The sequence below is a fragment of the Echinops telfairi genome, unplaced genomic scaffold (assembly GCF_000313985.2).
Source record: "Echinops telfairi isolate 266 unplaced genomic scaffold, ASM31398v2 ScPeMD7_443;HRSCAF=831, whole genome shotgun sequence".
Taxonomy (NCBI): Eukaryota; Metazoa; Chordata; class Mammalia; order Afrosoricida; family Tenrecidae; genus Echinops; species Echinops telfairi.
The window spans coordinates 81,899,843-81,925,569 of record NW_022104341.1 but is presented as its reverse complement, the minus strand read 5'-3'; the positions used below and the strand labels follow the sequence as shown (position 1 = coordinate 81,925,569).

Here is a 25,727-nt window from a genome sequence, read left to right as displayed (position 1 = left end):
CCACCGATTTGGATCACTTGTTGTTCCCTTGTCCCTGGGTTTGTTAACACCACTTCCTTTCCCCCCACCTCCCCCTCTCCCATGTCCCCCTGGAACGGTCAGTCCTGTTGTTTTCTCCTCCAGATTGTTCATCCAGCCTATCTGCGGAGATAATAACATGCACAAAAACAAAACAGAGCAAAACCAAGCAACAAAACAACAAGCCAGTGACAAAAAAATGATACAAAAAAACCCACAACATCCGAACAACAAAAAAGAAAAGCTTGTAGTTAGTTCAAGGACTGTTTGTTGGCCTTTAGGAGTGTTTTCTGGTCCCGTCTGATGGGGCGCCAAGCCCTGGCCCCAAAGTCTAGTTTTGGTCTCTCTGGGGACTTCGTTGCTCTGTACCCCTTGCTGTTCTGTTGTGCCCTTAGTGTTTTGCCTCAGTGTGGTGGGATCAGGTTGGGCGCAATTCCCGCACTGTGTCTCCAGTGTTGTCCCCTGTAGGGCTATGGGTCAGTGAGGGATGTCGTGTCTCATAATGGGGCCAACTATATGGTCTTTTCTATGGATTGGCTGCTCTGAGCGGGAATGTCGTCATTAAGGCTTGGTGGTCCAGGATGTGCTCCACTCTCTTCCTCCCCCTTCATTTGCTCCCTTGTGCTCTGATCAGATTTGAAATTTTAAAATAGCATTCTGGCTGCTGTGTAAAAAAACAGATTGGGCGCTTTACACAATTGATGTGTGTATGGATTGGGATAACAGTTGTATGAGCCCCTAATAAAATGTTAAAAAAAAAAAAAAGATTCAAGGTCACAAGAAAATGAATCCAATTAAAAAAAAAAAAAACAGATTGGGAAGGAACAGGGCTGAAAATTTGGAGATAAATTAGGCTTTATCAATTGTCCTAGCTCTTAGCTTGAGGGATGGCTGTATGCTTAAAAGGTTAGAGAGAGATGAGGTTGCAAAGGTAAATGGGGCTCATTTGTGGGGACTTTGAGAGCCAGGAGCTTGCAGGTTGGAGTAGGGGGAGTTTTCTGGTGGACCGGGGTTGATTACAAATGTCTGGGATTGCCAGGATTACCTTCAGGCCTTGTGCACGTTGCTTTTCATTGCCAGGATCTGTTATAGAGAAGCGTCAAGGAGGTTCCTTAGCAAGGAAACAGCAGTAATACACAGGTTATAAGCATAGGCCTTGGAGTCAGGCAAACCTTGGTTTGGATCTTGCCTTTACCACTTATTAGACCTGTGATGTTGTATAACTGAGTCTTAGTTTCCTTGCTGTGGAAAAGAATAATAATAGCTAACATCAGTTCACTTGTTCATTAGCTGTGTGGGCTCTAGCACATTACCCAACCTCTCTGTTCTTCAGCTTCCTCATAAGAGTACTGACCAGTTAGGGTTATTGTCATGATTGAGTGCATTTATATAAGTCATTCATTTCCCTAAGTGCTCCACAGTTGCCTTCCCCATGATGTGTCAGCCCTCTCCCCGTTTCTGCTCTCTGTTCTTCGTTTCCTTCCAGGTGGATTTTCTACCCCTTCCTGCATTCTCATCTTTGCTCTTGGGGCAAATGTTGTCCTTTTGATGTCCTATATTTAATTGTTCTAAGGAACTCATTCTTCTCAGGTATTGTTTTTACATTAATTATTTGATTGAAAGATAGTCTCTGGCTTCAGTTCCAGGTCAGAGGGTCTTAAGACCATAGTCTTGGAGGTTCCTACAGTCTCTCAGGCCAGCGAGTCTGGTCTTTTTATTTTGTGAATTTGATGTTTGTTTTACATTTTTCTCCTCTGTTTAAAACTCTCTGTTTGTGATCCCAGTTATAGTGATCAGTAGTGACAGCCATTGTGTTAGTCTGGGTTGACTAGAGAAACAATTCCATAGACACACATATGTGTATAAGAAAGAGGTTTATATACAAGAACAATTGGATATTAAGAAAACATCCCAGCCCAGTCCAGATCAAGTTCATAAGTCTGATATTAGCCCGTATGTCCACTTCAAATGCACAAAACACATGCAATGACACCAAATGCAGGAAGATCACAGGCCAATGGGTGGCAAGTCTTGTGGATCCAGTGGCATTATAAGCATCTCAGCGCTGGCAGGGGTCTCCACGTGGCCTCCTCCAGCTTCAGAGGTCTCTGACTGAATCAGGGTAGCTTCATGTGGCTTCTTGTCAGAAATGTCTTGCAGGGAGTGAGCCAGAGAGAGTGTCTCCCACTTCCAAGGAGGAAATACAGGAGTTCCCAGAATTCTTAGGAGGAGGCTATGCTTATACAGAGGCCTCATTGGCTATGACCTGATTGACAGACTAGGCTCCACCCCTTCACTTTTAATCCTCACAAGTCCCAAATTGACACCAGATTTTGCAACTAATACAGCTATGCACTTGGTCGTGGGGTCCTGTAGGCTGCAATTCATTAGTCTTTTGGACTAAAGGCTCCCATGAGTCTTTGATTTTCTTCACTTTCCTTTGTTCTGGGTGGGAAGAGACCAATAGGTGTAGCTTTAGGTGGCTATTTGCAAATTTGGACAAGAAGAAACCAGTAGTTGTATCTTAGATAAGCTGTTTCCAAGCTTTTAAGACTCAAGATACGTCTCACACAAAGTAGGATCCAGAGCATGTCTTCTGAAAGAAGTTGAGCTTACTGAGAAGTTACTGAGTTTGCATGTTTTCTTGCCTGTGCTCATTCTTTTCTCTTCTTTTTGCAATCTCTCTCTCTTGTTGACCTGGTGAAGGCCCGTTCCTTGATCTGGTCCCAACTTAGATCACTGTGACAACCACAACTAAGGACACTCCTCTCTGGACTGTGAAGCACTTCCTGGCTCAATATGTAACCCAAGAAAACGGAGTTCTTAACTATGTGTCAGGCATTGTTTCAGATGTTGGAAATATTGTTGTTAGGGGCCATCAAGTTGGCTCTACCCATGGCAGCCCTGTGAATGAAACACTGCCCGGTCCTGCGCCATCCTCACAGTTGCTCCTCTGCTGGGCCGTTGTTGCAGCCATTGTGTCAGTTCATCTCATTGAGGGTCTTCCTCTCTCTCACTGCCCCTCCATTTTTCCAAGCATGATGTCCTTCTCCAGGGAGTGCTCTCTCCTGCCAGTATGCCCAAAGCACATGAGATGAAGTCTTGCCATCCTTTCCTCTATTGAGCACTTTAGCTTTAGCTGCTGTACTTCTTCCAAGACAAATGGGTTAACTGTCCTTTTAGGACTCCATGGTACTTTCAGTGTTCTTTGCCAGCACCACAATTCAAATGCATTGATTCTTCTTCTGCCTTCCTTAGTCATTGTCCAATTTCATATCCACATGAGGCAATTGAAAATAACATGTCTTGAGCCAGGCACATCAAGATCCTCAAAGTAACATCCTTGCTTTTCAATACGCTAAAGAAATCTTTTGTAGCAGGTTTACCCAAGAGATTTTGTGATCTCTTGGATTATGGATTCAAGGAAGACAAAATCCTTAACTTCAGTCTTTCTCCATCTATCATGATTTACCCATTGGTCTAGTTGTGAGGAATTTGATCTTCACTACATTGATTTGTAATCCATACTAAAGGCTGAAATCCTTGCTCTTCATCACCAAAGTTTCGAGCCCTTTCAGCAAGCAGGTGTGTCACTTACATATCAAAGGTTGTTAATATGTTAATAAGCCTTCCTCCAATGCTGATACAACATACTTCATATATATAATTCAGCTTCTCTGATTATTACAAGGGGCAAAACTGGCAAAATCTCTGCATTCATGGAGCTAAGGTTCTACAATGGGATAGAGGGCAGAAGGAAGGAATATATATATATGTACATGCATACAGACACTTAAATTCAAAGTGTGTGAAAAACTTAATTATGTTTTACTTTTGTTTTTTGAAACACCCTCATTTGTGTGTGTGTACAAATGAACAGTAAGCTGATTGAAGAAAAATGTCAAGGGAGAGAAGGTGATGGGAGTAGAGGCTGCTGTTTTGGGTAGAGTAGTCAGGGAATGCCAGGGCATCTCTACTGAAGTAAGTTTTGTGGAGAGAACTGAAAGAAGTGAAGGAACAAGTCATATTTGGGGGAATACTGTTGTAGGCAGATACTGTGCTAGGCAGGAGAATGCATGACTTAATTGAGGAATACTAAGTGGACTGGTGGGGCTGGATTGAGTCAATTGATCTGTTTTGGAAGGACCACTCTGGCTGCTGTGTGGGTGTATGAGTACGTGTGGGTGTGTGAGTACGTGAGTGTGGCCTGAGAAATCAGACCTCTTGCTGAGTAGAGCCTTTGAGGGCATGGATGCTGTTTTTGATGCCCAGTATGTGTTCTGATCTGGAATTTGATATTAAAGGTGTTTTCTCCTCTAGGCTTGGTAGCATGGGGGTCCTGGACTACTACCTGATGGATGCTGCCTCCTTGCTGCCAGTCCTGGCCCTTGGCCTGCAGCCTGGGGACACCGTGCTTGACCTGTGTGCGGCCCCTGGGGGAAAGACATTAGCCATGCTTCAGACTGGCTGTTGCCGTAAGTTGGGATGTTGGGGTCTTTGGCTGGGAGGGCTCCCCACCAGGCAGGGGCACACTGAATGGTCTTTCTGGTCCCAAGGCCAGTGAAGGGACAGTGCTTGCTTGCTTGCTAAACAGGTGTATTTTTTCTTAGCTTGTAATTGCCCCTCCCCTTTGTCTGCCAGCTGACCAAGAGACAGTGTTGGGCAACAGTGATGAGAGCAGGGGTCTGATCAGCCTTAAGACACAGTCACCTCTCTGCCTCACTGACTTTATTTCCAAAATCAAGTTCCCGTTCCTTAAAAACAAAACAAACCCATTGACATTGAGATGATTTTGACTCATAGTGACCTTGTAAGAGAGGGTACAACTGCCCCACAAGCTATAAATCTTTATGGAAGCAAACTACCACAGCTGCATCCTGTGGAATAGCCGGTAGACCGCTGCACCGCAGTTTGCCTTTCCTTTTCCTGAGTGCCAAATGAAAATGAGAAGATTTGGCTGCACCCACCTTTTATATCTTTTTATTATCATCCTTCCCAAGGATTTGTTTGCTTTTACCACACCCTACTATTCTGTGTTGCCTGAATAAGCCTCCACCTTTGCTAATGTGTTCGTTCTAGTTTGCCACCTCTGAAATGTTACTACTTCATCCCAGTTCTGTAGAAAATCCTTTTGGTTTTCAAGCCTCAGCTCAAGGGCACCACCTTCTGGATGTCTCCCCTTATGACCTCTGCTGGCTGCTTCCGAATGGACACCTCCATCTGCAAGCTCATGTAGTGGGCATCACTCCTCTACCGTTAGCACGCTAGACTTGCATCAGAGCTTTACTGAGATGCAGCGTTTCCCTCTTGGAGATAGTGATTCCTTGGCCCAGGTTTCTGTTTTTGTTTGCTTTTATTTATCTATCTATCTATCTATCTATCTATCTATTTATTTATTTTCCCCCCTCACTCCCCTCCCCCCTCTGCTCTGCTTACTTTTAATGAATCATTTTCTTGAGGGTCTTAAACCTCTTAGAATAATCTGTACATCCATTGTGTCAGGCACATTTGTACATGTGTTGCCATCATCCCTTTCAAAACATTTTCTTTCTACTTGAACCCTTGGTATCAGCTCCTCATTTTTTTTCTTTCTCCCCCAGCCTCCTCACAAACCCTTGATAATATATAAATCATTATTATTTTCATATCTTATATTGATTGATTGCTGTCTCCCTTCACCCATGTTTCTGTTGTTCTTCCCCCTGCAGGGGGTGGGGGTGGGGAGCGGCGGTAATACATCGATCATTGTGATCAGTTCCTCCTTTCTCCCCCTACTTTCCCCCACTTTCATGGTATCGCTACTGCCATTATTGTTCCTGAGGGGTTTATACGCCCTGAATTCTGTGTGTCAAGAGCTCATATCTGTACCAGTGTACATGCTCTGGTCTAGCCAGATTTGTAAGGTAGAGTTGTAAGTCATGATAAGGGAGGGGGGCAAGCATTAAATAACTAGAGGAGTGTTGTATGTTTCGTTGGTGCTATACTGCACCTTGGCTGGCTCATCCGTTCCTTGTGACCCTTCTGTGAGGGGATGTCCATTGTCTATAGATGGAATTTGGGTCTCCACTCCAGCCCCAACTCCCCTCATTCACCTCGATATGATTCTTTGTTTTGGGTCTTCTGATGCCTGATACCTGATTGACACCTCATGATCACACAGGCTGCTGTGCTTCTTCTATGTGGGTTTTGTTGCTTCCCAGATAGATGGCCACTTGTTTCTCTTCAAGCCTTTAAGACCCCAGACACTGTATCTTTTGATAATAGGGCACCATCAACTTTCTTCACATTTGCTTCACCCATTTTTCTTCAGTGATCATATCAGGAAGGTGAGCATCACAGAATTGGTCTAGGTTTTATTCATGTCTGTGATGCAGCCCAGCAGAGACCGCTTTGTCTGTAAGTGTTCACTTTAGGCATCTAGTGGCCAACATCCTGCTTTAAAATCAGCAGTGTTCTTTCTTGAGAACCTGAGAAATGTCCATGAAAGAGTTTTCACACCATCCAGGAACTCAGCCAGACTTCTCTTGCTATGTGCCTGAGCCTTTCTATTGGCCTTTCTCCATCTTTGGTTATCTAGTTTATACAGTTTGTGTAGCCTTCAGCTTCATCCTAGACCCAGGAGTGATCCATAGAGGGGCTCACACCTGATCTCAGCCTGCTGGAATCCCAGAGGGAGAGGAGAAAAGATGTAAGCATAACTTCATGAGTCCAATGCACACAACCTGCCTGCTGGGCTGTGCGAATCTGCCATTGCTGTGGAAATCCATTATAGAGGTATGAATGATGGCAGGGTTACTTGGAAGAGGAGGAATTTGAACTAAGAGGAGGGAGAAGGACAAAGGAGAAGTAATTGAGAGCTGCTCTTCCAGTTAGTGTTGGATTGCCAGCAGCCCGCCCTTATCCCAGGGCCACTCAAGTGACTCCTTGCTCAGGGACAGACAGAATCACAGATTATCACTGCAGGAAAGGAAGTTTACAGAGGTGAGCGAGTACAACCCACCTATTTTATGGAGGACGAGAACTGAAACCTGAAGAAATTTGAGTAAATAATCTTAAATGAGTCAGAGGTAGTGCTGAAAATAGAACCCAGCTTTTCTGTTTTCAGTTTATATCCTGCTACCAATTCCTCCAGGTCAGCGAATACAGTTTTCCTTCTTTGAACACCCTCAAAATGGCCTGTGGGGTGAAGGGGGTTCCCCCACACATCATCACAGGTCCAGTAGGCGCAATTGTCCAGCGATAATAAGTAAAGATTATAGTGAAGTCATAGAAAGCATGAGAGGTAGAGGAGAGAGTCTAATAATGGAGTCAGACACACTTCATAGTAGCATGCTCACCTTAGCCTCGCTTGGTGGTCCTCGTGGGGGGAGCCCGGCCACGAGAGCAGGAGAGACCCAGGGCGTGAGGACCGGGGAGAGCCTCCACTTTATTGCTAACCAAGAGTTATCTCTCATTAGGGGGACATGATTACAGGTAACCACACATCACAGGAAGGGGCAGTACAATAAGCATACACATTGTAGGAAGGGGATGTATGATAGGCATAAGCGAAACAGGAAGGGGATGAGCTAGGGGTGTGCCCACAGGAATGGGAAGGTCTAGGGGTATACATGTGACAAGATGGGCGGACCCTACGTTCATGATGGCAGCCTAACCTTGGTCATCCTAGGGCGGGTTTGACCTCTCTGGTGTCTCCTACAAGGAAACAGACAACTACTATCCGTATCAGAAGGGAGTGGGCCCTACTTGTGGGATAAACAGTGGTGTCTGCTTGGTGTGGATGTCTGATAGCTCTTAGGGAGAATGACCCTTAATTTACTCCTGACGACCTCCAAGTGTATAGTCATTCTCAAGCAGCTAAGTCTGGCATATATTTGGGGGAGACAGCTTGAGAGAAATCCTTCAGTTTCCCATAATGGCCCATATTTCTTTGTGGTAACGCTAAACTGGATCTTAGCTGTGACCGCTCCTTTTAAATTAGGTCTGTGCTCCTCAGTTCTTCACCACAATTCCCATCCCTCCCCATCATTCCTTGACTCCGAAACCACGGATCCATTACCCTTGATCATTGAGACTTTCATTGTAGAGTTAAGAGCAAAGTGAACACTTGGGTGTCAAAAAAAGAAAAGCGAAACATATATGGTGAATAAGTTAGAATTCAGTTTGGTTGCATAATGTAGTGAACCCCAATCACAGTGGCTTAAATAAAAGAAAGTTTATATTTCACTTTCATAAGAGAAACCCGCATGCAAACAGTCCTAGGCTGCTAGCTATCAAGGATCAGGGACTTGTCTCCCCCTCCTGCCCCCCCTTAACATTTTATTGTTAGATGAAGGTTACAGAAGAGATCATAGTTTTACATTCAATGATTCATACACATTTGGATTAAAGTCATCCATTGCAATCCCCTAATGTACCATCTCTTAGTCCTCTTGCTCCCTGCTTCCTGTTTCCTTCCCTAACTCTCTGAATTGTGTCCTTGCATGAGTACGGCCCTTGCTGATTCTAACATGGGTAAATTCCATTCCAGACCCGAAGTTGTTAGGTGCTGTGGAGTCCATTGAAGTCCTAGCCACCCCATGTACAACAGATGGAAACACTGTCCAGTTCTGCGCTGTCCTCACAGTTGTGTTTGAGTCCATTACTGCAGCCACTGTGTCAGTCCATCTTGTTGGTGGTCTTCCTGTTTGTCACTGACTCTCTTTTCTCAAGCATGATGTGCTTCCTCAGGGCCTAGTCTCTCTTGATAGCATGACCAAAGTACATGAGAAAAAGTCTGGCCATCCTTGCTTCTAAGGAGCATTCTGGCCGTACTTCTCCCAACACAGATTAATTAGCTTTTCTGACAGTCCACGGTATTTTCAGCATTTGCCAGAACCATAATTCAAGTGCATCCATTCTTCTTCGATCTTCCTTATACATTGTCTAACTTTTACATGTTTATGCAGTGATGGAAAACTCCTTGGTTTGAGTCAGGGAGACCTTAGTCTTAAAGGTTACATCTTTGTTTTTCAGTACTTTAAAGAGGTCTTGTGCAGCATATTTGCTGAATGTAACATGCCATTTGACTTCTTGATTGCTTCTTCCGTGAGCATTGGTTGTGGGTACACGCAAGATGAAATCCTTGACAACTTCAATCTTTTCTCCACTTATCATGATACTTATTGGTCCAGTTGTGAGGATTTTGGTGTGTTTTTTTTTCCACTTTGTTATAATCCATACTGAAGACTGCAGTGCTTGATTGTACTCCATCAGTGCTCTAGTTGGTGGACTATGTTGCTGGACCATGGCCTCTGAAGTTTCTTTGCTCTTATAGGGAATCTTGCTGCCAATGATATCTCCAGTTCCCGAACAAGCAGGCTACAGAAGGTCCTGCACAGCTATGTGCCCCAAGATATCAGGGATGGGAATCGAATTCGAGTTACTTCATGGGACGGCAGAAAGTGGGGAGAACTGGAGGGGGATACCTATGACCGGGTAAGTGATTCCTGACCAGAGACACCCAGCCAGCCTAATCTGGCATCTCCATCCTGTCCCAAGGCCCTGAGAGGTGGGATCCAACCTCCGTGTTTGAGCTTATTGGATTGTTTCTGGATCTGATTAGCTCTCATGGGTGATGGGAAGAAAATAGCCCTTTTGTCAGTTTAGCTTAAATGAATGACTACTACTACCTTTATTAGAAACAGTTCACAACGAAAAGAGCTTCAGCTTGATTGTGATGCTTCAGGTTATGTATCAACTGGGTTATGATTCTCAGTGGTTTGGCAGTTATGTGATGATATAGTTTGGCAATTATTGTGGATCTATTTTGGCATCCTCCATGACGTGGTTTGATGTGATTAGCTAGTCAGTTGTAAAGAAAGTTTCCTTAGGGATGTGGCCTATAAAGGGACATGCTGGCAACGTAAGCTCTCTTGCTTGCTTTGGCTCTTCCATCCCTCTTGTCATCATCTGACCTGTTCTTGGGATTCTTCAGCCTCACAATCTGTGAGCCAGCATCCTGACATCTTACCAGCTGATCTGTCACTCCCTGCAGGTAAGTGAGTTAGGAAAACCCTTCAGCCTTCAGCCTGACCCATAGACTTATGATTTGCCATGCTCTATAGCTATTTGTGCTGTTTCCTTGAGATAAAGCTGTTACTCTGTTATACACACACACTTTACTGCTTTTGCTGCTCTAGAGGAACCAGCCTAAGACACCATCGTAGTGGAAAAGAAAGGGTTATGCGGTTTATTTTATTTCCCAAATCATTTGGTTGCTTAGAGGCCCTCATGAAAATAAGTGTGAATAAGCTCAGTTTATTCACTCTTGAATATTTCGACAGCACATGGTGCAAAAGTCGAAAGGCACAAAGGTATACACAGCGAAAGTAAGTTTCCCCTCTTACTCCTGCCCCTCAGCCATCTACTTCCCCTCTGTACAGGTAATACTTCTATGTCGTTTGAGATAATATTCCCTGTATGTACAAATATAAATGTGTGTGTATCTTTTAAAAGTCGGAATGGTTAATATACATATTCTTCTGAACTTTTTCTTTTTTAAAACTTTCTATTGTTAAATAGGTGAGGCGTAAACACCATATCGTTTTTTGCATTCAACCCCCACCCACCGAAAGTCTTGACCTATTGCCTCCCCAGCCTTCCCCTTCTCCTGTCTTCTTGTATATCATTCCCCTTTTATTCAGAAGTGAGCGCCTGTCCAGCCTCTAGTGTAGTTCCTCCCCTTCCTTCTCCTCCCGCCCTGTCAGCCATCATCATGTTTCTTTTGGCACAGAAACTTTTTCCTGATTTTTTTTTTTAACAACATTGGCTAAACTTTACTTTTTAAATTTCACAAAGTATCTTGGGATTCAATTATTTTACTATAGAGAGCTACTTCATTCTTTTTAGTAGCTCTAAGAGTATTCCATTGTTATGAACGAGCCATATAATGATTCAGTCATCCTTGAACTCATGTAATTTACCACAACAGCAAGTATGTTTTTGGAGTATATTTGCTGGTTAACAGTTTATTTGCATTGAAGATTTTAATAGAGATAATGAAATCATTCTCTTTGGGGGCTAAGCCACTTTCGTTCCTACTGGCAATGGTAATGAATAAGACTATCATTTTCCTGTAACCTTGTGTTGTCAAACTTTAGTTTTTGCCAAATCAGGATCTAATTTACATTTTCATATTATGAATTATGTCACGTCATTTCTTATGTTTAAGTCAATTATATTTTCCTTTAATATTGCCTAAAATGTATAATTTATTAATATTAAATCTAATAAAATATTTCCCCAAATATTTAAATACTATTTCCTAAAATATATTTTTAAGTATTACTTCTAAAAATATATAACTATTGTCTCTTGTTATCTGACTTAATCTATCTAGTTCTTGCTATTTTATTTATGTTTTTCCTGTTAATTTTTGGTCATTTGGTTTTTTGTGTTTTTAAAAAAAATAAATAATCATTTTATTAGGGGCTCATACAAATCATCACAATCTGTACATACGTCATCTGTGTCCAGCACTTTAGAACATATGTTGACTTCATCATTCTTACGACACCCACTTTCCACTTGAGCCCCTGGTGTCAGCTCATTTTCCCCCCTCCCTCTCCCCCCCCCTTGCCCCCCCACCCCGATAATTTATAATTTATTATTCTTTTATCCTATTTTACCCCATCCCACGTCTTCCTCACCCACTTCTCCGCTGTCCGTCCCCCAGGGAGGAGGCCACATGTAGACCTTGTCTCTGTTCCCCCTTTCTTCCTCTCTTTCCCTCCACCCTCCCGCCATTGCTACTCTCTCTGGTCCTGGGGGGTTCATCTGTCCTGGGTTTACTGTATTTCCAGTTCTTATCTGTGCCAGTGTACCTCCTCCGGTCCAGCCGGATAGTAAGGTAGAATTGGGATCATGGTAGTGGGGGATCATTGGGTTTTATCTCCTGGTAAGTGAATAATAGTTTTATTGAATACCAGACATTGTATATGAAAAGTAGAAAGATATTCTGAAGCTCAAGATGGTCATATCTTCCTCTAGACAGTTAACATCAGGACATATCATCTGAATTCATTCAGAAATTAGGTTGATTGAAATTTTGATTTTTGTGAGCGCTGTTCTATTTAGTTTACCTTCATATCTAGGGTACTAACCTACAGGAATCCAACTCAAAATGTGAGGTGTTTGTTTACTAGGATGCCCTGCTCCTGGGGTGGGCTCTGAACCCCAATGTTTGTCCCCTAAGAATAATGGAAATTCCTTTCAATTTCTCAGCCTCCCAGCCATCACAGTGGAGCTGAATTTCTCTGGCTTACAGCCTTATATTTTTTCTTTGTGACATCTTACCCCTCGAGTTCTTGCTTTCTTAGAAGATTGCTATTGATTTCATGTAGAATTTTCCCCCCTCTTTTCGTGAATTAGGTGAAGGTTTACAGAGCAACTCAGTTTTCCATTCAGTGGTTCATTACCCGTCCCCACCCTGTTGTTGTTTCATATTATCACTTGCAGTCCTCACAATGTCATACCACTTATCCCTCCTCCTCTCGATATTTCCTGTTTCCATTCTTCTTTACTAACTCTTCTGAACTTTGTCTTTGGCCTTGATTATTTTGATCTTAAGTAATTGATTATTCTGAGGGTTGTGTACCTCCCTGCTTATTATTGTTCTCCTTATAGACTTGTCTATTGTTTGGCTGAAAATTGAGCCATAGGGTGAGTTCAATTCCAGGCTTGAATGGCCATATTTTCTTGGAGATTCTTCCGGGCTCTCTTCAGCCACGAAGCCTGATCTTTTTCATGATTTTGAGTTTTGTGCTACATTTTTCTCCTACTCCACTCAGGATTTTCTAATGGGACTCACGGTAACTTAGTAGTAGTAGTAGCAGCAGCAGCAACCAAACACCATCACATTGTTTTGGTCTCAGGGTTGTGGGGGCGGACCGATTGTTTCCATGTGTCTTCAGTTTTCTCCAGTCTTTGTGCTAGATGAAGAGACCGGTAGTTAAATGGCTGTTCACTAGCTTTTAATACCCCAGTCACTACTCACCAAAGTAGGATCAGAGTATTACCTTTGTGGACTGTGCTGTGTCAATTGACCTTGGTGTCCCAGAACTATGATCTTGAGACCATAACTCATTCCCCTTTGGTATTTGATAATATCACTAAGTAGTTCTCATAACTTTGTATGCTCTACTGTATTCAGGAATGTATTTTCAGAATAGGTAAGCATATATGGAGACTAGCCTGTCAGACGTATTTGTGTACTCATGGGCAGAGTCCCATTCTTCTTCTCACACCTGTTCATCTTGCATTTCTATCTATGCAGCCACTCCTAAATTGTTGTGACTGCAGGATTGTGTATAGAATGGTATTTACCTTTAACCTTCTTCTCAGTATCTTCCTTTGCCTTTGTATCTTATTGCTGGTCGTGTTTATTGTATATTTCTTCTCCTTCACTCAAGTTAATATGTATCTACCTTCCAGTTAGTAATTTACCCTCCCTTTCAAGCAATTAAAAATACATATATTTAGTTCTCAAAAGAAGGGTTGATCAGTAACAGGCTATTCTGTCGTTATTAGAAATGGGAAAATTTGATTTTATTGTCAGTTTTTACCCTGCCTACTAAGTCACAACAAGACCACTTAATGACCACCTGGAAGGTCATCTGTTCAGAAACCCACAGGTACAGTTTCACTCTGTCCTGGAGGATTGCTGAGTCAGCATTGACTTTGATGGCTGTAAGTTTGGAGTGAGAGCAATGAACAATGTCCTGATAAGTAGAGAAAATGTTGATGTTGTCAAGGGCTCCATTTTACTTGGATCCTCAGTCAACACCCAAGGAAGCAGCAGTCAGGAAATCAAAGGATATATTGCATTGGGCAAATCTGCTGTGAAAGACCTCTTTATTTATTACGTTTACACTGTTTTAATTATAAATTGGGTGAAGGCTTACAAAGCTGGTAGAATTCATACACATTTTGATTGAACTCATCCATTGCAGTCCCCTCAGTCTCCCCTCGCTAGCCCACTTCCTCCTGGCTTTCCTGTGTCCATGCCTCCGCCTTTCCTAACCCTCTGAATTTTGTCCTTGGGTCAGTGCTGTCCTTGTGGCCTGAAATGGTTGGTGAATCTTTCACACAAGAGTGGGTTCAGTTCTAGAGCTGAAGGGTGATTAAGGGCCATAGTCTTAAGGATTCCACCAGTCTTTATAAGCCTGGTCTCCTTTATGCTTTTGAGTTTTGGTACACATTTTTTTCTCCCACTCTGTTCATTACCTTTTGATAGGATTCTCCCCCCTTTAATTATTTATTTATTATTGTTTTTAAAAATTACTAATTGGTATTTAATACACATATCACGTCAAATTTCAATCACGTCAAGTAGAAGGTACAATTGCTACCATAATTGGCTTTCAAACATTCTTTTTCCACATGGACTCCTTGACATTGTCTCCCCTCCCCCCTACCTCCACCACTGTACTCCCCTCCCCCCCAACCCCCATTCCGCTTGCTGTCACCCCAGGGTCATTGACCCTAGGTTTCATATACCGAAAAACAGGAAAGCATATAACCCAGCCTCAAGAGGGATCACTAGGAGTTGGAACCAATTTAACAGTTAATATAAGAGCGCTAGTGAGCATTGATGTGCATCCGCCAGAAAGGCTCGGAGTATCTTATCCACCCAGGAGCATTACTAATCAATATGAGGGGTGTTTTTTTTAATAGATCTTTTATTTGGTGTTAACTGCACAGGAAAACAGAGACTCCTTATACTAATAAAGGTGGAATTGGAGCAATACAGGGTTTGGGGCTGACGGCCCTGTAATCCCATCATACCATAGTGTGGCATTTTGCCAACTTAACCAAAAATACTTTTCTTTGTGATCAGCAATTCACCAAACTAAAAACCACACTTTCAGCTCTGTTGCCCAGAGCCTGAGCTTAGGCCACCAGTATAATAGAAACAAATAAATACACTGTGAGTGGCCCCTGGGCTGTGTGTGCTCTGAATGAGGGTCTGCGAATAAAGGATCGAATGTGTGTGCCTGAGATGAGTTTGTTTCTGCCACAGACACAGACGATACATCTTTAGAGACTGACACTCTGATTCCTTTGTGCTGTTAAATTCTCGTTCAGTGTAAGGGCTGGTCAATTTTTAGGAAGCACCAGAAAAAAAAATGCACAGGACTTCTCTGAAATCTGTAACTAACAGGAACACAAAATCTCACGCATGTGGATGTGCACACGCACACAATCCCACAGACAGTGTCAAAAGAGAAGCTGCATAGCCCCTCACATGCCAAAGGGGACCCTATCGTGTCCCTGAGACACCACAGCATCCAGTGCCATCGTCTGTATCATTAGGTAAGAAAAAAGTCACGGAGCTCAATGCTCAAAGCAGATGTCTGGTCTAGGCCCACTAGGCTGGCTGCAGACTGTGCATGCCTACGACCTGCTGAAGCCACATGATGTCAAGCCCCCAGTCACCTCCTTGCTCCCACTGAGGGCATCTCCCCTCCTCCCCCTCCCCTGCCCCGTCAATGGCTTCACAAGTAGGGCTCTTACACAATGAGTCCTTAGAACAGGAAAACAAGCTAAAATGTTTAGGGTTTGCAAATGTGACCCAGCACCATGCTGCCACGCTTTCTTCCAGTGCTGTGAAGTAGGGGTGATGATGTGTGTGCCATCTCACCCAGGCTGGCAGGTGCCTGGCACGGCCTTGCTCCACTCCCTCCCTGCTTCCCATCCAGTTTATCCAGACACTGGGCACACAGAATGAAACCCAAGATACCTGCAAAGGCTGCCGGTTACAACTTGTCAGGGGAAATTTCTTGTTTGCCCAGAGTTTAAGCCAAAATGGGCAACTTGTCATCGTCTTTTGTGGACTGATTTTTTCCCCCTCGTTCTTTCTTTGATTTGTATGAAAGCTTAAACTCTCAGAACCCTGGTTTGCAAACAGCTATGGATAACAGTGATAGCTCAAGATCCTTTTGTTGGGTCCCCACATAGATTAAGCCTCGTTGAATTCTTTCTGATCCTTAACCAAGGATATAAATAATCTTACCCTCAGGCAGAGTGGCTTGGAAATTAGTTTACTTCCACCCCTCTCCAGCCAGCCCAGGGAGGGGCAGTCTCTCTTTGGGGCTTGCCTGGATGTGTCCGTGATGGAGCTTACTGTACTGGGGACAGTACAGGGGGTCACATGGCCATGAGTCATGCTCCGCCAGTCTCAATCTGACTGCCTTGGCTGGAGGACCCTGGGCCAATCTTGTAAGCCCTTCTATCTAACATAATGTACATGTCCTGGTCATGGTCCTGTTCCTGCTCCTACCTGTAACTGTCATCTGCAACCGATCATGAATTTGTGACAGTTTCCTGTGGTCCATACCTGCTTAAGCCATCGTGTGACTGAATCATTGGGCGCTATTTTGACCGCATGCTAATGGCCTCCTCCTTCTGGATGATGCGCCTCTGTCTGTGTCTCTTTTGACTTAATAAATACATTTTCCTTAAATTATAGTTGAAATGGGGGTCTCTTTTGTCTTCTAAACAGATTGAACATGTAACCCACTAAGGATTTTGGCTTTGCTATGAGTTTCCATCCTAACTCCTAACATTTAGTGAGTTCTATGACCTTTTTCCTGCCCCCTGGGGCTTAGGGATTGTAGGACAGACTTCAATTCCTACCCACTTCTCTAGATTTATGCTCCTGTTTTTTCCTTGAGATTTTTCTGATTTTCTGTGAGCTATGTACTTTATTTTTTTAAAATTATTTATCTAGCCTGTATGGGTATTTTATATTACAATGGCTTTAAGGATATCCAGTTTACTTCATTTGTTGGAAATGAAGTTATCTATCCATTTCTTCTATGATGTGATTTCTTGAACATCCCAGAGGCTCTTCCTTGAGTGTTCGCATTTAGCTAATGTGTTTTTCCCGCTTGAAGTGCCACCTCCTTTACAGTTCTAGAGATACGACCTGACTAATCTGGAATACACGCACGTCTTTATTTCCCTTCTTCTGTGGGCACTCTCTCAATTTATGTCGTCTAGGAATTACATCAGAATATTGTCACTGCTAATTTACTTGGAGTATGTGCTTAGCTAAACATATTTTTTGAAATATACAGTGAACCCTCGCCACTTCGCGCTTCGACTTCCGCGGCTTCACTCTTATCGCGGTTTTTGCGTAACAGCGCATGCTCTGTCATTACTGCCACTGATTGGCTCATACTGTACACGCTTGATGCCATAAATAATATAATAAATAATAAATGATAATTGTAACGTCCAAAATGTTTTACTGTATTTTCCCTTTTTCGTTTAATAAATTGGGTAATACGAGTGTAATGGTGACTAAAGGGTGTTTTTTCATGTCCTCTATGCTCAAACTACGAAAATATTTGATTTACAAATAAGGAATCCTACTTCACGGAATTTAATTTATCATGGTAGGGTCTAGAACCGATTAACCGCGATAAACGAGGGTTCACTGTACATACAGGACTGTGTGTGTGTGTGTGTGTGTGTGTGTGTGTGTGTGTGTGATTTGTTCTTGGTGCCTAGCACAGATAGGCTTAACGAATGAATTAATGACATTTCTCAGGTTAAACATTTCCATATTAGGTCTGACTTAATGTTTCAATTTAAGGTAATTTTGAATTCTGATATTGTTAATCAATGTACTTAGTTGCTGAATTACCATTGTACTATCTGTAAATTGAATATGTCCAGTTAAAATAGCCCAGGGGGAAACACTAAATATTTCTTTCTAGATAGATATCAACTATTGAATAAAAGTGTTTTTGACAGCCATGAATATATTCCAGTGTATGCGATGTTCCCGGTCATTATTTCACGATTGTCTACCCAGTTAAAATGGGAAGCCTTGTCTCTGCAGTTCTCTACAGTGGAGGGGTAGACAGAGGCAGCACTCCACACAACCTCCAAGGCTAGAGACTTACAACAACCTTGGTCTAAGCAAGAGCAGTCTCAGGGAGCCCTAATGCTTTCCCTTTCCAGGTGCTGGTGGATGTGCCCTGTACCACAGACCGCCACTCCCTTCACGAGGAGGAGAACAACATCTTCCAACGGTCAAGGAAGAAGGAGCGGCAGATGTTGCCTCTGCTGCAGGTGCAGCTTCTTGCGTGAGTGAGAGATTTCCAGAACCTCAGAACTTTGTGCCAGAGTGCTGTAGGGGTTTAGTCACCTGTGGGCTGGAGGACCGGTCGCTCCTGCCAAGACCATCAGCCATAGGTAGGGGAGTCTTCTGGTTAGAGAGCTACCTGAAGGAGACAGATATTGGGGGATATTTTTTTTTTTCTTTCTTTTTTTGAGCAAAAGGGAAGAAATTTATTGGAGCCCATATGGGCAACCCTACAGGGGCCCAGTATACCCTATGGTGAAGGGTCACACCATTCACTGTACCCCCATGTCCCAGAGGGACTCCCCTTGAGCTGAGCCCCAAAGCCCAAGGGTGGGAGCCGGGGACAGTTCTTTTCTGGAATTTAAAAACACTGTCTTGTAGGATGGACATAGGAGGTTTGGCTGTCTGAGTTTCTTGTATTATATTACTCTGTGTACCGGTACCAGTGAGCAGCACAAGTTTAAAAAATAACTACTACATTCAAGGCTCTGTGGGCTACTGTCCCTGCTCGCTATTGGAGTGTGGTCTATAACTGGAGCCCAAGGAGTCATTTCAAGAAGACTTCCTGGGGGAGAGTCTATGGAGGAATGTAGGGTTGCTTGCTGCCTGGAGAATTGAGTTTTCAGGGGCTAGTACTGTCTTCAGATGCTGTTTGACTTAACTACCCTCTCATGGTAGAGCCCCCTCTGCATGCTGCCAGCTCCCTCTATTGCCCTTCCCCTGCTGGAAAGCTCACTAGTCACTGCCTCTCTCTCTCTCTTTCTATGGTTTTAGGGCTGGACTTCTTGCTACCAAACCAGGAGGCTACGCCGTCTATTCCACCTGTTCACTCTCACATTTACAGAACGAATATGTAGTGCAAGGCACCATTGAGCTCCTGGCCAATCAATACAGCATTGAGGTTCAGATTGAAGACCTGACTCACTTCCGCAAGCTCTTCACAGACACGTTCTTTTTCTTCCCCTCCTGCCAGGTGGGGGAGCTAGTAATCCCAAACCTCGTGGCCAATTTTGGACCTATGTACTTTTGCAAATTGCAGAGGCTAACATAGCATCAGCCTGTTTCTAAGACCCTGGTATAGGAAGACAAAAGGTATTCTCTGCTGGAGGGCACCAGAACCAGGGGCGCAGATGCACTTTGGGGCCTGCCTCCATCCTGTCCGAGGCTTTCTACAGACAATTTTCAGCAGAGGAACAAGAGTGTTTCTGCCCTGCTTTCTAGTTGTGGACCATCAGCAAGTTTCTAACCTACTCATTGTCTACCCACCACCTATCTCCAAGTCAATGCTAAAGGTTCCTGCCCCATCAGGAGCTTAGGAGGAGGAGCCGATAAGCCTGCCCACACAGGAAGCTGGAAGCTGGGAAGCAACATTTAGTCAGTAAAATTGTTGCAGCTCCATAGATCTATATGAGGTTAGAGACCTCCTGTCAGTCCAAGAACTGTTGGTTTCATTTGTACCAGCAACTCCTGCCTTTGAGTTCTAACTCAGCATTGCTTAGGGATTAACTGCCCAAAGCTCAGACCTCAGAACCAGAGCCTCCTTCACACTTGATGTGTTCCACCTGATCGCTCTTGAATAGCCTACCAGCCCAAATAAATCTGCCTAATTTCTCCACATGGCTGTGATGTAATTGAAGGAACAAGCAACTAAAAATGTTAAACCATTGTATAATTGCTTTCTTACCCACACGGAGAAAGCTCTCCTGAGGTGAATGATTCCAGCAGTTCTTCATGCTGTCCCTACCATTGCTGCTCACATGTGACCAGGGAAGCTCCACCTGCCACTGGACTGCCTGCCCCTTTGTGAGTTTCTCCCTCCGTTAATCCACCTGGCAAGTGCTTTTTGCACTCCCGCTGTGGGGCAAGTCACTACTAGGATACAGTAATTGTAGGAGCCTGTAGGAGATAACCAGGCTTCCTCATTCGTCCGATGGCAAGTCTCACCTGCCTGCTTCCTGAACACTGGAATCTCTTGGTGACCTTGGGTTGGTTTTATTACATATAAAAACATATACATGCATTTTGCTTCCTGGTTTGTGACTGAAGACTGAACTATCCAGTTCTTTGGCTCCCCTCAAATCAACTTCGAGCTTTTACCTCAGCATCATGGGGCCTCATCTTACAGTTTGTGCTCGGGGACAAAATTACATCATTTATCGACTGTTGTTTTTGTAATTCTAGCCAAAGGAAAGTAATGCTTTAGTGGCAGGGATATTAAAAAAATATGGTCACTAGCAGGTATTGTTTCTTTATTTAAAAAAGAATTTTTGTGTGTATGGATTGGGATAACAGTTGTATGAGCCCCTAATAAAATGTTAAAAAAACATTAATTTAAAAAAAAATTAGCGGCTGTCTAGCTCAGAAGCAACAAAGCCCACAGAGAAGAAGCACACAAGCCTGTGTGATCACGAGGTGTTGAGGGATCAGGTAGCAGAAACCAAAGAACAAAAACCATCATTGTGTGATCACCTTCCCCACATAAACGCTGAAGACTAATGTGTGCATAAGTAAGTGTGGTGAAGAAGGCTGATGGTGCTGCCTATCGAGAGATATAGCATCTGGGGTCTTAAAGGCTTGAAAGTAAACAAGCGGCCATCTAGCCCAGAAGCAACAAAGCCCACATGGAAGCAGCACACCAACATGTGTGATCATGGAGGGCCAAGGGGACCAAGTTTCAAGCACCAAAGGCCAGGGGTGGGGGTGGGGGGGGTGATATCATTGTGAATGAGGGGAGCGTGTGAGGGGGACCCAATGCCCATCTGTAGACAACTGGACATCCCTTGCAGAGGGGTAGTGGGGAGGAGATGAGTCACTCAGGGTTCAGTGTAGCAATAATGGAACTCTCAACCTTCCTCTAGTTCTTAAACGCTTCCTTCCCGCAACTATCATGATCCCAATTCTACCTTGCAAACCTGGTTAGACCAGAGGATGCACAGTGGTACAGATGGGAACTGGAAATGGAATCCAGGACAGATGAACTCCTCAGGACCAGTGGTAACAGTGGCGATACCATGAGGGAAGGAGGGGTAGAAAGGGGGAACCGATCACAAGGATCTACATATAACCTCCTCTCTGGGGGATGGGCAACAGAAAAGTGGGTGAAGGGAGACGCCGGACAGTGTAAGATAAGAAAATAATAATTTATAAATTATCAAGGGCTCGTGAGGGAGGGGGAGGGGAAAAGAAAATGAGCTGATTCCAGGAACCCATGGGGAAAGCGAGTTTTGAGAATGATGAGGGCAACGACTGTGTGCTTTACACAATTGATGTAGGTGTGGATTGTGATAAGAGTTGTATGAGCCCCTAATAAAATGATGTATAAAAATAAAAAAATATTTTAAACTAGCATTTGTAAATGATTTATTAGAGTACTTGAAGTTCCTGGCTCTTACCCTCCTGTCCCCTCCACTACTCCCTTTGTCCTTTGTGCTATTTTGTTCATGCTAATCCTTGAGTGGGTATTAGAGGTGTTGTCAGGTGAGGTTAAGCTTTCTCCTTTCTTTGGATTTGTGTGTGTTTGTTTTTTCCGGAGAGCCCTGGAAGACCTTCCAAACTCAAGTCAGATGACGCTAAGAAGGTGGAGCCTCAGAGAACTTGGTTGGTGCTCTGAGTAGGACCCTAACCAGCCTTCATATGTGGCAGGTGGTCCCTACCTGGAGTTGAGTCTGTGCTCAGTATTTGCTGAGACTGAGAGGCCTGAGGTGCCTCTACATTTGCCCTGGACCTGTTGGGTGCCAAGCCTGTGCTATTCGAATGCTTAAGCCCACCATTATCAAGTTGATTCCGACTCCTAGTGACCCAGTAGGCCACGGTAGAACTGCCTGTCAGTTTTCCGAGACTCAGATTGTCTCATCTCCTTCCGCAGAGGCGCTGGTGAGTTTGAACCACCAGCTTCACCTCCCATTTGAGTAACACAAAAAGAGGAGCTTATGCCAAGGGCTCAAGTAGAAAATGGTTTGGAAATGTTGGCAACATATGTGCAAATGTGCATGATACAGTTGACATGAAATGCTGCAAGAATTGTAAAAAACCCCTAGTAAATTTTTTTTAATTCACCAATTTTGAATGTACAGTTCAATGAATTTTGATAGTTGTGTGAGATAGTATAATCACTATTTCCATCAAGATAGGAGAACTCCAGGGCCAAATATCTCTATGTTATATAGTAATTCTATGATTCTACTCTTCTACCACCTGTGAAGGAACTGGGTGCTCCTGCTGGAGACAGTTAGGGATGCTCTCCTACATCTGGTAGCCCCAGTTCAGTGATCAAATGAGCCCACAATGTGACACCAGGCAAGAACCAGTTGCCCAACCCCAGAATCATAAATAAATTTACGCCACGCTGTTTTGAAGATGTTTGTTCTACAGTGAGAAATAATTGACATGGTAACCCAAATATGACAGGGTCTCTCACCCGCTTATAATCCTTAGTTCTCTGACCTTTAGGATCAAGACCCGATTCTTCCCTGGCACCTGACAATAGGTTTTCTTTCATTTGCTGTGGTCCTGACCTCTCCCTTTCTCAGGTTCTTTAAAAAAAAAATTATTAATCACTTTATTGGGGGCTGTGACAAATCATATGGCAATCTGTCATTCGAGTATATTAAGCACACTTGTACATAGGTTGCCATCACCATTTCCCAAGCCTTTTCTTTCGACTTGGGCCCTCACAGGTTCTTTGACCATCCCAAGTCCAGCCTACGTGCAGGAGGCATTTGTTGCTGCCTCTTTCTAAATACTGTTTTCCCTCTGCTTGCTGGCCCAGATTTCTACCCTTCCTAGGAAGCCGCCGCCTCTGTTCCCTCCTTTGCTCCCACAGCCCTCCTCTGACTATGGATCTTTCCATGTTTGCTTTCTCGCCACTCCCACCCAGGCTGGAAATTAATCAGGGCCCGAAGCCAATATTTATTTTTGCACCCCTGACCCTGGCACTCTGCTTGATTTATAACTAGCTAGTCAATACACGTTTGAGTACTTTTAATGTGCTAGGCCCAATCCCAGATACTAGTGAGAGTGATGAGCACAACAGACAAGGCAAGGCCCTTGTTCTCACAGGGGTACAATGTAGTGGGCAAGACAGACAAATAATTGTAAATAAGGGCGAAAGAGTAAAGCGCCTATCTGTGGGAACCTAACTCACCGTTGAGGAAAAGCTATTTAAAGAGACTTGAGGATGAAGTGGAGTTAGGTTAGTGATGCTCAGCGGTATGTGGGTATGTGGATGGGTGGTGAGTGCTCTGGCAGAGAGAACAGGTCAGGTGAAGCCCCTGAGGCATATGAGAACACTACCACAGATAGCAAAGTGGATCGTTGTGAGAAGCAGGCAGGAGCCAACTGCAGAGGGCCTGGTGAAGAAGGAGATATTTTATCCCATGAGTAATGGGAAGACATTGCAGAAGAGTTAAACATAAAAATGATCTACTCTGGTTTCCATGGGCCTCCCCCTGGGAATATAATGATCAATATTTGCTGAATGTGGAAATGAAATAATTGGCTCAGCAGAAATCGCCTCAGAAGGTTGGTGATTTCCTTAGGCCTAATCGGCCTCTCTCGTCTCTGTGTGAGGACTGCTGAGTGTCAAGCTGCGTAGCTTAGACCACATTTTGAGGCATCACGTTAGGAGTTATACTGGCAAATAGCCCATGGTCTGAGGAGGTGGACCAGGAGGAGCCAGGAACTATACAGGTCCAGCCCTGGAGCACTAGGCAAAATGAGAGGAGGCAGGAGGCCTGTGGGGTACTTTGAGTTGTACCCCAGGACCTATTGGGTGATCCTGGTAAGGGAGAAATGCACTAGAGTCCCTTGAGAAAACTCTAGGTGGGCAGATTTACGTTAGAGCCAAAGAAATTCAATGAAACCCCAATTTTGAGTGTCTGTCCCTCAAGGGATACAGATTGACTTTATGCAGGCAGACTTCACCGGCATCATACTAAAAATGCTTCACTAGTAAGCTAGTTGTTGCTATGGTTCCTGTTTAGTCACTCTCATGACAGAGCCCGTTCTACAGCACGCACAGCTGTGAGCACTTTGCTAATTAATATTAACTCATTTAATTCTCATAGTAACCAATGAAGGAGTGCAATTACTCTTGTTTTACAGATGAGGGAAGTGAGGTGCAGAATAATGAAGAAATTTAGCCATGGTTTCAAATTAGAGGAAGCTTCGAGCATTGCAGCTCATGTATATTCAGAAAGCTGGAGTTAAAAAATGAGGAAAACATTTAAAATGAGGTGGCTTTCTGAACTAATGACAAGTTTTGCAGGGAGATCAAATGATAAGATAGTACATTTGGCTGGCTGGACCGGAGGATGTACACTGGTACAGATAAGAACTGGAAACACTGGGAATCCAGGGTGGATGATCCCTTCAGGACCAGTGGTGAGAGTGGAGATGCCAGGAGGGTGGAGGGAGGGTGGGTTGGAAAGGGGGAACTGATTACAGGGATCTACATATAGCTTCCACCCTGGGGGACGGACAGCAGAAAGATGGGTGAGGGGAGACGTCGGACGGTGCAAGATATGACAAAACAATTTATAAATTATCTAGGGTTCATCAGGGAGGGGGGAGGGAGGGGAAAATGAGCTGATGCAACTGGCTTAAGTGGAGAGTGAATGTTTTGAGAATGATGAGGGCAATGAATGTACGAATGTGCTTTACTCAATTGATATATGTATAGGGATTGTGATAAGAGTTGTATGTGCCCCTAATAAAATGATAAAAATAAAAGATATTTCATTTTGACCTATCTATGTCTGTGATAATCAACTTTACAATCCTCTCCGTCTGATAGCAGGGCTATTTACATATCTTAACTTTGACTGGAGAGCTTAATCCATGTGGGGACTCTGCAAATGGATTTGGGGCTTCCACAGTCATCCATAACCATCTGCAAACCACGTGTTTACAATTTAAGCTCTAATGCCATCCTCTTCTATGGAATTGAATTTCATTATTTACAAACCTTGGATCACACAGGCTGGTGTGCTTCTTCCATGTGGACTTAGTTGATGCCTCACTTACATGGTTGCTTGTTGGAAAACAAGCCTTTAAGACCCAGATGCTATTCTTTCTGCACTTGATCTTAGCCAAAAGGCTGAGAAGCAATGATGCCATTCTTTCTGATACCCAGGCACCATCTAGTTTCTTTACCACACTTTGCTATCGCACCCATATCTTCAGTGATCTCTTCATGAGGTTGAGCATCAAGGAGGGCCATGTCTAAGAACTAATTGTTCTTAGACTGGGGCTAGAATTAAGTGCAAGCCCAAGATCCATTCATACATCTATGGTTTATATATGTTTCTGGTTCACTTGGAGACATCATTGTCATTTTAAGTTAGAGAACATTATCAATCATACCCATGGGGTGTCACTTCCCCTGCAATCAGGCCTGACTGTCTTTATTACAAAATCTTTTAACAAAGATCTTTGCAGAAGTTACTGTTTATGTTTGGCTTTTCTTTTTTTTAATCAGGTTTTTTAAATTTTTTTTAATCGTTTTATTGGGGGCTCATATTTTGTTTAGCTTTTCTGTTGGAAGACTCAAACTGCCACCAACTCTGGATATAAA

General features: G+C 43.6%; 1 protein-coding gene across 1 annotated transcript in view; it reads left to right on the top strand.

The window, feature by feature from the left end:
* NSUN4 (NOP2/Sun RNA methyltransferase 4) overlaps positions 1 to 20,388 on the top strand; it is a 23,460-nt gene extending 3,072 nt beyond the window's left edge. The window contains exons 3-6 of the mRNA XM_004699458.2: positions 4,339 to 4,493; positions 9,335 to 9,495; positions 18,031 to 18,155; positions 18,929 to 20,388. Of these exons, the coding sequence (XP_004699515.1) occupies positions 4,339 to 4,493; positions 9,335 to 9,495; positions 18,031 to 18,155; positions 18,929 to 19,205 (718 nt within the window). The 3' untranslated portion in view covers positions 19,206 to 20,388. The remainder of the gene's footprint in view (positions 1 to 4,338; positions 4,494 to 9,334; positions 9,496 to 18,030; positions 18,156 to 18,928) is intronic.
* Positions 20,389 to 25,727: the final 5,339 nt, after the last annotated feature.